The sequence below is a fragment of the Larimichthys crocea genome, chromosome VIII (assembly GCF_000972845.2).
Source record: "Larimichthys crocea isolate SSNF chromosome VIII, L_crocea_2.0, whole genome shotgun sequence".
NCBI classification, from domain to species: Eukaryota; Metazoa; Chordata; class Actinopteri; family Sciaenidae; genus Larimichthys; species Larimichthys crocea.
Genome location: NC_040018.1, coordinates 18,629,066 through 18,641,365, shown reverse-complemented (window position 1 = coordinate 18,641,365; position 12,300 = coordinate 18,629,066). Strand labels below are relative to the sequence as shown.

The 12,300-nt window shown below is 37.0% G+C and overlaps 1 protein-coding gene across 1 annotated transcript in view; it reads right to left on the bottom strand.

The window, feature by feature from the left end:
* LOC104921772 (uncharacterized) overlaps window positions 1-7,203 on the bottom strand; it is a 14,371-nt gene extending 7,168 nt beyond the window's left edge. The window contains exons 1-10 of the mRNA XM_027281353.1: window positions 7,050-7,203; window positions 6,885-6,955; window positions 6,666-6,792; window positions 6,400-6,548; window positions 6,156-6,304; window positions 5,895-6,060; window positions 5,287-5,380; window positions 5,072-5,150; window positions 4,506-4,579; window positions 3,882-4,403 (exon numbers count right to left, since the gene is read on the bottom strand). Of these exons, the coding sequence (XP_027137154.1) occupies window positions 3,882-4,403; window positions 4,506-4,579; window positions 5,072-5,150; window positions 5,287-5,380; window positions 5,895-6,060; window positions 6,156-6,304; window positions 6,400-6,548; window positions 6,666-6,792; window positions 6,885-6,955; window positions 7,050-7,063 (1,445 nt within the window). The 5' untranslated portion in view covers window positions 7,064-7,203. The remainder of the gene's footprint in view (window positions 1-3,881; window positions 4,404-4,505; window positions 4,580-5,071; window positions 5,151-5,286; window positions 5,381-5,894; window positions 6,061-6,155; window positions 6,305-6,399; window positions 6,549-6,665; window positions 6,793-6,884; window positions 6,956-7,049) is intronic.
* Between the last annotated feature and the right edge of the window lie 5,097 nt (window positions 7,204-12,300).

Here is a 12,300-nt window from a genome sequence, read left to right as displayed (position 1 = left end):
AAATCGCTGCTGATGATAATGATGAAAATGTATAATGTCAGTTTTGACAAATACTCATATCAAACTGCGCTCAAGTGAGCAGATGTTCGTGTTTTCCTGATTTCAAGTGCGCCTGTATTACAGAATCTATGGCAAATGCATGTAGTCTATTATACGGAGTAATTTCTGACAAAGGCGGATACTGTTCACTCAGTCAGGATCAAGCATATGTACTGTATCATTGTTGAGAAATTCAGCCTCAAAGTTCTTTTTTTTTAGTTTAAAAGTTGTTGAAAAGGGCATTATGTACAATATTTACTCTACTGTAAAAAATTTTTTTATCCATAATTCTGACAGAGGTTAATACACTTGAACTCAAGACTCCATAATTCTGACAGAGGTTAATACACTTGAACTCAAGACCATCCTGACTGATCACTCACTCAGTATCAAGCATGTTTACTGTTTCATTAAACCTCTTGATTTGTTCAGCTTTATTCTTATTTTGAACAAATAAACAAAACTGATATATTAAAAATAAATAAATAAAGATTCTCCCTTTACAAAGCAAAAATTTGAATTTTTAAGGCTGAATTTCTCAACAGTCAGGATGGTCCTGAGATCGTGTACAAACCTTTATGGATCAAAGGGATTTTACAGTAGAGTAAATATTGCACATAATGCCTTTTTCAACTAAAAAAGAAGGAAATTTGAGGCTGAATTTCTCAAAAATGACACAGTAAACATGCTTGATACTGACTGAGTGAACAGTCAGGATGGTCCTGAGGACAACTGTATCAGACTTTGTTAGAAATGATGGATCAAATAGGTTTTACAGTAAAGTAAATATTGTACATAATGCCTTTTTCAACAAAAAAAGAAGGAACTTTGAGGCTGAATTTTTCCAAAATGATACAGTAAACATGCTTGATACTGAGGGAGTGAACAGTCAGGATGGTCCTGAGGACAACTGTATCAGCCTCGGAAATTATGGATCAAAGGGATTTCACAGTGGAGTTTAATAGGTTTGCTCTCTCCTTATCATGGACTACATGCATTTGCCATTCTGTAATACAGGCGCACTTGAAATCAGGAAAAGACGAACGTCTGCTCACTTGACTGCAGTTCATCAAATACATCTATAAAATTAACAACGATTTTATTGGTGCTCAAAGTAATACAAACTCAGCAACATGTTTTTGCAGGTAAATGTCCCGGTTACTCAGACTAACTCACAAACCTCATTGTGGACAATTTTTTTGATTTTAGACACAAGAGACAGTCCTACATAGCATTGTTGATACCATTATACCTTTTTTTATACCTTTTCCTGGACTACCATGGTTGCTTTTTGCTGCTAAGTTAGTCTGAGTGCAATGCATGTCACTCTGGTGTTTGCAGAGACAGCTGAAGTTGATGTGTGTTTTGGTGGAAGTGGCTCAACAGTTCCGGAGCAGTGTTCACTCTCACAAAGTCATTACACAACACACAACCTTGAACAGCTCTGCAGGATAGCTGATTGACTTAGACACTTATTTTACTGTCACAAGTGTTGGTATACAGAATATTTAGTGGGTTATCTTCCATCTACCATACAGTTTGTGACTCTTCCATTAAATCATAAGTAGAAGTAATCTTTTTGAAAGAAAAAGTGTTGGGAAATAGGAAAGTCTGTTAGAAGAAATTGCAATGTTTGTGCTTCCTTGGAAAAATGTTTGTAATGTACACAGGACTAAAGGACTTTTTTATTGTCCTCACTTTTTATATGGTTGCTTGTATTTTTTTATATGGTTGTTGGTCAGGTGTCCTACAGAACCCTCTGATCACTCCCTGTGCAATAATTCTGCCTACATGTAATTTAACATATTTATTTATTTGATTTTATTTTCCCTTTATTTAACCAAACCAAACCAAAGAATCTCATTTATAATGATGACCTGGCCAGGTGGCAGCAACAGAAAGCAAGTTGATACAAGACATTAAAATAAATAATAATTAAATAATTACTAAATAATAATTGTTAAATTATTGTTAAACAATGTTAAAGAAAATAAAATGTTGCAATATATACAGTATATACGACAATTAGAACTATGTACCGGTGTTCCAGCAAATTCAAAAGTAAGGGCAGGGCTCAGAGGCTCATCTCTTTAATGACTGTAACAATAGTTTTGTGTTGAGTTTTAACAACTTTTGCAACTTGTTCCAGTCACTAGGGGAGGCAAACTGGAGTGAGTAATGGCCAGAGAAGGTGCAGACTATAGGAATAACCATTGTAATGAATTTGCTAGAACTACTGTTGCAATATTGAGTAGTGAGCTGAGAAAGGGAGGCATTTTTCTAATGTTAGTTTTGTAAATGAACTGTTACCAGTAGATCTGTCGCCTGGTATAGAGTGTTGGTCAGCTGACCAAAGAGTACAGTGATGAGTGTTGAAAGGTGCGCCAGTGAAAATGAATGGCAGTATAGTTGATAACATCCAGTTTATCCAGATTTTTGGAGGACTTTGTTCTCTTCCTGATGACAGGTTCATATTTAAAGAAGAGGCAATGTTGTGCAGTCTTTTTCAGATTTGAGGAGAAACAGGACTTATTTCTGAAATAAAATCCAAACTTCAGTCTCAACTTTTTAGGAAGATTATTAATATGTGGTTTAAAAGAAAGACAAACAGATATTTATAACAAGAGTCCAACTTCTATCTTCTTTCTATGAGCAACTATACTATCCAACATCTTCCTAACATTTGAGCAATGCATTACTTTAGTTTTTTTCAGCATTTAAAACGAGCTTTGCTGGGCAAGCTAAATCTGTATTAAAAATAAAAAAGCTTACAATTCTAATTAATCTATGGTGGCGGTACAAGCACAATATATCTCTGTATAAAAGCACAAAAATGAAGGTTAGTGCAATCCCTATTTAGACCTAAACTAATAATATGAACAAAAAATAACAATCTAAGATATAGATCTAAGACAGAACCCTGGGGTACACCATGAGAAATATATTTCAACTGAAGGTGAGTCCATCAAAATGGCAACACTAAGACCTAGAATAAAATGATGACAGTATCAAAATAAAAAACTGTATCAAAAGCTTTTGATAGGTCAATAAATAGTGCTACACAGCTCTGATTCTTATCCAATAAAAGGATCAAGGGTCTTAGCCAGAACTGATGACTGAAAATGGGCCTATAATCATTTAATGTGTGACAAAGTGACAAACCTCTCTCTCAGCAATGGAAGAACATAAGCTGACTTGCAAGTTTTGTGAATCGCCTTAATACTTAGAGTAAGGTTAAAAATATAGCTTTAAATTATCCTGGCCTGCAGCTTTTTAAAAATCAAGCTTGACTAAGGCTTTGTGTTGTTAATGGAGGTAAACAGAACGGTTGATTATTGTGTTGTAGGAGACAGAATTGAACAGTGAGCCACAGGGTACAAAATGCTCATTAAACAAATTAATATAGTAGGTCTGACCTGTCTGCAGCTACAGGTCTGATGTGTTTGAGGAATTAAGGATACATAAAAGGTAAACTGATCATAAGGTGCAAAACAATCTTTATTTTGAGGCACTGCAGTATGCAGAAATATTTAAAACACAAAACAATTTGATAGCGACTGTCTGATTACTGGCATAGACTGGTCAGCAAAGATCAAACAAACAAAACAGCTCAGTTAGACACTGGGCACCCTGGACATACTAAATGAAATCTGTAACAATTAGACTGAAGAAACTTTAAGGCATCTTGGTGAATGGATATTTTTCCAAAAGCTCTTGACTATGACTCTTCTCCAACAACACATCAGACTGCTCCACTAGATTTTGAAATGACTGGTCGTCATCGTCGGCTGCATGAAAGCTTTGTTTTCATCAGATATAGTGGCCTCTTTAGTTTTTCCATTCAACTATGTGGCATCTCACCAGAACTCTCACAACCAGCCTCCTCAACACTCTCATCGCACTGCTGATAGGACATGTCTGTTTTGATAAACGATGAAACCACTGGTATGCAAGCTTGTACCTGTTCTTCAGAACAGGCACCCTCATTAGGTTGATATGCAGAGTCACAAAGCATTCCTGCCTGTGTCTGACCCTCGGAGTTGTCTGTTGTGATATGATGTGGGAAGCTGGAAAGAGAGGTGGAATAAGTCTTGTTGTCAAAGTCAAATGGTCTCATGTGATCAGGTCTTGTGCCACAAAGGTTGTTGGGAGCGGAGAATAGACCACTGTCTTCGCTTGATTCTGTATGTGCGTTTGTGGTCAAAGGTGATATTGTGCTTATATTGGCGAAGGCTTTACCAAGGGCATCCTGTACACCAGCTATAATGTCAACCGGTTCTCTTTCACCAAAACAAGATGAGCCTGTGCTGATTCCACTGCATTGCTGAGGACTCCCACTGCTGATGTCTCTCAGTGACATCAACCTGAATACAAAAGAACAGGTTATTTGAACCACGAATATAGTCATGTAGAAATTCTTAAGAAAATGTGTTGTCTTGTTCATGCATTAGTGCAGACATGCTGACCCTGGTTGGTTGTCGTCGGGAACAAGGGGCTCAAGACAAACAGAAGAAATGACAGGTAGCACAGGCTCGAAGATCTGCAATGATAATGATAAGAACAACAGATCTGAAACATTTCAGTTAAAGTTATCAATTTAGAAATGTCCTTTTCCAATAGAGACTACATACATTTTTAAAACGTTATTTTTTTTTAGATTTCTTCCTGTTTCCGAAAGCATCTGAAGAGGTATAAAGTTATAACAGATGTCAGTCTTGGTTAGCTTGGTGACACCCATGGTTACCGGCGGTAACAGAAAGTGCATGTACAGCTAATGCTTGTTGAACAGCTACTTTGGTAGAAATACATCAAAAGAGTAACAAATGCATGTTTATCTAAGAAAAGAGCAAGTCAATAATAGTTGCAGCTGCAATCTGATTACACGCTGCACACAGAGTTTCTATATTATAATTATTAGATTATTGTTAATATATTTATTTATTTAAATAGAATAATCATAAATAAATAACTCTGGAAGCTGCAAGTTTTACATTTTTGGCTCACAATAAGTTTATATAAATGGGTGCCTTACCTCTTGCTCTCGTGGGCGCATATCAAGAAGTTTTGGTTTTGGACATTTGGCCGCTGTGTCCCACCACTTTGTTTTGAACCTAAAATCAAAAGCACAAATAAATCAACAACATTACACACATGATACACAACACAGGAATTAAAGTATTTATGCCTTTCATATAATTCACTAACAGAGAAACAAGGCAAAGATGATCTTTAATCTGCATGACTTACTTTACATAACAGCCATATATAGCACCACTCACGATGATTGCAACAAGACTGAGGCTGATGATGGTAGCCAAGAGTGTGGCATCAGTGGACGCAGCTGTGAAGTAAGTATGTATGTATGAAGTTTAGAAACGACATGACAGATAATAGAGTGACAAACTGAATTTGGATGCAAATATAGATCAGGTTTTGACACCATGTGTTCTCTGGAAGCATAAATGTGGCAAGTTTCAGTTGTTCTGTTCACAGTTGGTCTTTCCAGTAACTTGTGATGAGTAACAAACAGTCAGGCAGAGCATTTAGCTTCCTCGCTGAACTGAGAAAATAAATATGGTTGGGGAGGAAAGTCCCAGGGGAGTGGCAATAGTTATGCCCATAACAGTGGAAATAACTGGAAATTCAGTTTGGATCACAGATCAAAAGCTTATTCGACACCAAAACATTGTACAGCTGTTGGGTACTTCCCTTTTCTGGAGTAAATCCTGTCATGTCATGGTTCAAATGACCATTATTGGGGATGTGGTATAAGTAACACTTGTTTGATATTCCAAATTATATATAAGTGTATAATATACTGCACAAAAAGTGATAAAGGGACTCTGAAGACTTACAGGTTGTGAACTCCACCTCTTCACTACTGTCACTGTAGCGGCGACTCCACTCTGTGTAGCTCTTCACACTGACCATATATGTGGTACTTGGCTCCAGGTCTCCACCAAATATTTCATAGCTATGTTGTCCATTAATTTTAGTTGGTGTGACATGTTTAGATCTGGCCTGATATGAAGAAACAAGAATGGCAAGAGATTATAGTTTTCTTAACTTAATGACAATGTTACATGTCTACATCGCCATGATCTCAGTGCTCCTACCGTTTCTGTGTCTCCTTTTTTGTGATAAGTAACATTGGCAGTTAACTCAGAGCCGAAGTACCTCTGCAGGTTGTATGTTGTATCCCACATAACCTGAAAATTCCCGTTTGATTCTTTCACTGAGACATTTGTTGGGACTCTGGGCTTTACTGTGGAAGAAGAGAGATAAGAAAAGTAAGGAAAATGTTTCTCACCCTGTTTTACATCCAGTCAGCTTAAGTACATGTTAAATAAGTTAACTTACCACTGTCCCTGATGCTGATGACTTTGGACCCCATCATTTCACCTCCTTTAAAAACTGTTGCAGTATGAGTCTCATTATGAACAAGTATCATTTGGAAAGAGCAACAACAAGAGCTTCCCTTGCACTGCTGGAAATTACAATGCTTCTCCCTGTGGAATACAAGATAATATACAACATTCACAATTTAATCAGCAACAATCTAACCGACACTATTTTTTTTTTAACTGGATCTGTAGTGAAAACATACTAACTCCATAAAAACTCACCCATGTCCGCTGTCACTCCGCAGAGTCAAATTATATTCGGGGCAGTTTTGAGCTTCAAATTCGCAAACCATCAATTCATCCAGGTCGTTGGTACATTCAAGATTTTGATCCACTTCATCCTTAGGTCCTGTGAACCAAACATTGTACGATGGGATTGATTATGAGAATGAGTTGTTGCGTATAGACTGGTTAAAAGCTGCCATTGTCAACTATACCTACCAGAGAGAGCTGTTACCATCGCAATGTTTACTAAAATGAACAAGGCGAAAGATTTCATATCGTCAACACCCCTGAAAGAAAACACGACAGTAGATCTGTTTCTGACTTTAAAGCGACAAAGTGGATGACTTAAGTAACATAGATAGTTCTTAATAATCTATTTACCTCTTTAGCTCCATCCTGAAACGATTTATTCCACTTATTTCCCTCGAAAACAACAATCAAACTCAACCACGACGCATCCTGTGGAGAAGTAAATTGAGGTCTGCTTACGGTCTACAGTCTTCTTTTCACTGGAAATGTGACGACACTTATTTGGCTGAAGGTGATACGCAGTTCAGCAGACTTCAGTAAAATAGTGCAAATGGGGCAATAGACATGACAAGTGGGGGAAGAATCCACCACTTTAAATGTGCAATTAGTGAGAAAGTTACAACACGTCCTCTGAGAGTATTGCAGCAAATAAACTATTAAGCAACACAGAAAAGAAATACACAAGTGAAGTAGACTGACAAGTTCTTCAAGTGTTGAATAAATGCACTGTGTTCACATACAGTGTATGTCCCTCTGTACGGTGTGGGACTACACATTAGAGGCAGGATGGGTACACTGGAGTGCAGGATTAGAAACACTTATTCTGAAAGTCCCTGACCGGATGTGGTAGGTACCCTGACGTCTGACTGTTTCTGCTGTGACATTAAAATGTCTAACGCCGGTTTTGATAAACCACCCCTCGCATCAAAGACCTGGATCGCTCTGAGACGGCTTGATAAAAACGGTTTGTAGATTTCTGTAAGTTATTTTAGACTTTAGATCAGTGATGAGTGATTTTTGTCACTGATGTACTCGGCGTGTGCGTCTGTATCCATGGCAACCAGCCTCTTTAACCCATTGAGTGCTAAACGGAGAATAATCTTTTTTTCTTAGACCATAATACAAATCCAACATACACTCTTTATTCTTACATGTATTTTTCGTCTTTATTATTATTTTTTTTACTTCAGCAGATGCCCAGGTGTAGTTAGTGAAGCTTGTATCCATAAATAGTTAAAAAGAAAAACAGCAGCTGTATTTGACCGATGACTCTCTGAATCACCGCCCACATGACAAATAACGTAATTCAAAGAGCAAGGCATGAAATACCTGTTTAATCTGAACATGATATCATGCTCAAACAAGATGATTCCTGTCAGTTCCTGATAATACATTTCAAAACCACCATCTAGAGTCAAACTCACAGCAAGAAAAACACATGTTTAAATCAGTATATACATAAACCGGCTGTTTTGCCAAGATGCAGCCCCACAAAGTCAGGGTTCAAATTGTCCAACTGATCTGTGTATAATCAGTATTTAATTAATAAAGCTATTGGTTTCAACTTGTAAACACAAAAAGGATGACATATTAGAAATTAGTAGCATCGTGTTGTATCTGTTGCAGATGACAGAGTGGTGGCTCTTCGAGAAGTGTCCATTCTTCCAGCAGCTGAGGTCAACATGGTCATACAGGTGTGTTGCTTTTATTATTGACTGTGTCTGCATAGGCAAGGCAAGGCAAGGCAAGTTTATTTGTATAGCACAATTCGTACACAAGGCAATTCATAGTGCTTTACAGAGGCAAGGAAAGACATTTGACATTAAGACAAGCAATAGCAATAGAAATTAAAAATTAAAAAGAGAAGAAACTTTAATTAAAAACACCAGAATGTCATTTAAAATCATTAAAATAGCAAATTTGAAAACCATTTAAAACAATAAATTAATCAATAGGATTAATCTATTCTGACATCTAGTCATGGCAAACATAGAATGTAGCAAAATCCCTTTGGGTGAGGTTCAAGCCATCTCAGTAAGCACTGCATTGCAGGATTTATATATTGTTGGGTGTTTTCTTTTGGATGCTGTTTTGCAGATGAACTTATTATTTCAAATTTCAAGTTAGAAAGTTATTGGTTGCATTTGAAAGTAGGGAGTTTTATACTCACTATTGTAATGATGTTAACAGGGAAATCAGATAATACACAAGCAAACCAGATATTTCCTCATAATTGAGTCCTCTTTGTATCCGAACAGGACAAGACCTTCAAAAAGTGGTCTAGAGACCAAGACCAATATCAAATACTGCAAATCGGAGTGTTCATTATATTCCTCACACACATGACATGAAACTATGGACACGCTTGCACTTGTTTACTTGTTAAAATGTTAAAATATTAACAAAGAGAACACTCTTATTTCAGATCATCAAAACCACCTTTGGGCTGAACACTTCCGATATCATATTGAAGGTACGAAGATTCATTTGGCCTCTTGTAAGATGCAAACCTATTTCTGAATGTTTGAAGTCAGAAATCAGTTTTTGGTTGTTAGAATTATTAAAAACACAGTGTTTCTGTTCAGATAAGGAATCACCGTGGCTGTCTGATCCCTCTGAACAGCTCGATCCCTGCTAACAGCAAGCACATGTGAGGAGTCTTGACTATAGACATTTACTTGTTTTTATACATTTCAGCATGTACCCAGTTTTTTATTAAGAACTTACTGATGTCCATTTTTCACCACAGCCCTTATGTGCTTGAGGTAGCCAAGATCTTTCAGCATGGTAAGAGCGGACTCAGCTTTTGCTCTCTTTGACATTGTTTTCTTAAACTGTGGATCAAGATCTGAACAGGGGTCTGTCATTGCACAACACTGTTAATAGAGTAGTCTGATACTTATAAGTATGCTTATTCACTTTTCTGACAAAAGTTTGATGAGAAGACCTGGTTATCATAACGATTAGAAACAATCACCTCCCAGCAGTATACATTATAATGAATAATATAAAAATGGTAATAAATTAGGTTTAGATGTGCTGGTAGCTAACTATTTCACCTGTTTTCAGTCTTTCTGCTAAGCTCTGACATCTGTTGTGACTTTTTCATGCACAGTGCGTCCCAAGCCCAGAAACCTTCCTATGACTGTGATTAACAAGAGCATGAAGACGAGGCTGCAGACTATTGATAAGAGGGTAAGACACAATAAGTACATAGTAGTAATATGATAACTAGTGGTTTGGTAATGGTACGATATGAATGGTTCACAGCGTCATGCATTTATCCAGCAGTCCACATTACAATCTTTGGAGAAGAAAATTATCAATGCGTTCTTTGTAGTAGCAATGTTTTTAAGTGTTAGTGAGAAGATGGTCTAACACAGAAATATATTTCTTTTGGTAAACTGAAAGTCTGTCCATTTTTTTATTCAATCAAGTGAAAAAGTAGTAGTAGTAGTAGTGTAGTCATTTTGTGCTATTGTTGATTTTGACTCAGCTTTCTCTAAATTAAATTTGGAGTAGAAACAAAAAAACAAAAAATAAGTCTGCCAAGAATAAGGATTTAAGGGCTTTTCTTGTTAAATGTGTAGATTCTTCATCCAAAGATTAATAGTGCATCATTTATCCAGCACAGACTCAGGTGTGCCTGTTTTTGCTGTAAATACATTAATTTCTACTTGTGCAATTTTTCTTCATGTCATTTTTATTTTTAATCACTGGCCAGAAATGAATTTGGATTCCATGTTTTATTACAGATTCAAAGACTGGAGGAGCTCCTGCCTCAGATCAAACTCAGACGCACTGAAAAACTAAGCCAGGTATTTAAAATTTTCTCTAAGCCTTCAACAGTGAACACAGAGTTAACCACAGCTGTGCTTCTGAGTGTAACCCACTTATTCATGGTAAATGTTATTAGATGTTTGGTGAACTATGACAATACAAATGAAACAGTTTGTGTAGTGAGATTTTTTCATTTTTATGCATTTCTACATCCACCTGACCATGGGCTCTCTGTCCTGTCTCAGGAGATCGAATGTCTCAACCAGAAGCTGAGGTTTCTTTATAAGAAAATGCAGGTGAGTCATTCTGATCAAACATAATAAACATCCAACTTCTCCTCTTTCAATTTTAGCCATTTCAAAGTTCAAACCTTATTGTGTGGCCTCTGTCTGTTGCATATATTATGTGCTTGAAAGATCTTCCAAACAGCAGTTTGGACTTATAATCTAATTCATATAAACCCTGTATATTGCCATGCAGGAAACTGGGGAACAGAAGAGGGGATGACATTTAACAAAAGGGCCGAAGCATTTCTGCAGTCTTTATGTTTCTTAATGCATGTTGTTACTTTGCTCACACTGTCTCGTTCTGTTGCAGGTGGCAGATTCTCGCAGCTGGAACGGGGTGCTGACCAGAGCCCCTCTGTGGTAAACCAACACCTAAATTCAAGGCTGTTATAGAAGACACAAACCACCTGTCACACTCATCACTGACTGCAGATTTTATCACATCACTAACTGAGGATATATTATTCTTTACACTTTATTTTAATAGACCCATGTTTGCCAGAAATGGTTTTATTGCAATTATACACACACAGTATTATCAGTACCACGCTGCTGGAAAGCAGAAATTGTTTATATAGTTTTTTTCAGACTGGAAATGTATTGAGAAAATTAAACAATTTGTTTGTGTTGAGCCCTACTAGAATTAACCCAAACCTTAGGAATTGACTGGTGGATGATGATCAAATGACCTGTAACCTGTGATGTAACCTCATGTTGTGTTACCAACAAATTAAGGAAATAAAGGTCAGGCCTCATCATTTAAAGTTTATTATCTTGGATCTCTACAGAATCAGATCGAGCTGCCACTCAGGAAAATTTCTCAGGAAGTTTCTCCCATGTTTGCTCAAAAGGTTTACTATCCCTAATAACATGGGACAGAGGCAGTGTTGGTGATGGTGAAACCACTCTCTCATTCACTTATTCACCACTCTGTTCATAGTGAACAGTACATTTAGATTTCAGATACCTATGAATAATCAACATTTGTGATTTATAGCGTGTACCTGATGTTGCCGTTTTTGTCCTATTTAGACACAAATTGGGAATGAAATATCCAGAATATAGGTATACTGTGTACTTTTTTGATTATGGTTCTTATATCTCAATAAGTAATTTAAACACATAAAAGAAAGAAAGAAAGATAGATAGATAGATAGATAGATAGATAGATAGATAGATGAAGAAAGACCCCGAGCATGGGGGCACCTGAATATGTATACCTGAGGGACACTCCTTACGGACTTGTGCAATAATGTAGAGATGTTGAGATGCTGCTGAGAACCACCATCTCCCAGGACCTCAAGTGGGAGCTGGACATCAGTTCCCTCGTCAAGAAGAAGAAGGCATGCAGGAAAGATAGTCCAGGAGGCTACAGTCCATCAGGACCAAAACCTCACGCCACAAGAAAAGTGTTTTTCCCCTGTCACCCTACATACACCCTTTATTTTATCTTTTGGGAAACCTCATTTTGATAAACATATGCACATTTCAAATATTCTGCACACTGTGAACCTTGCACATTACCTGTTGAATAA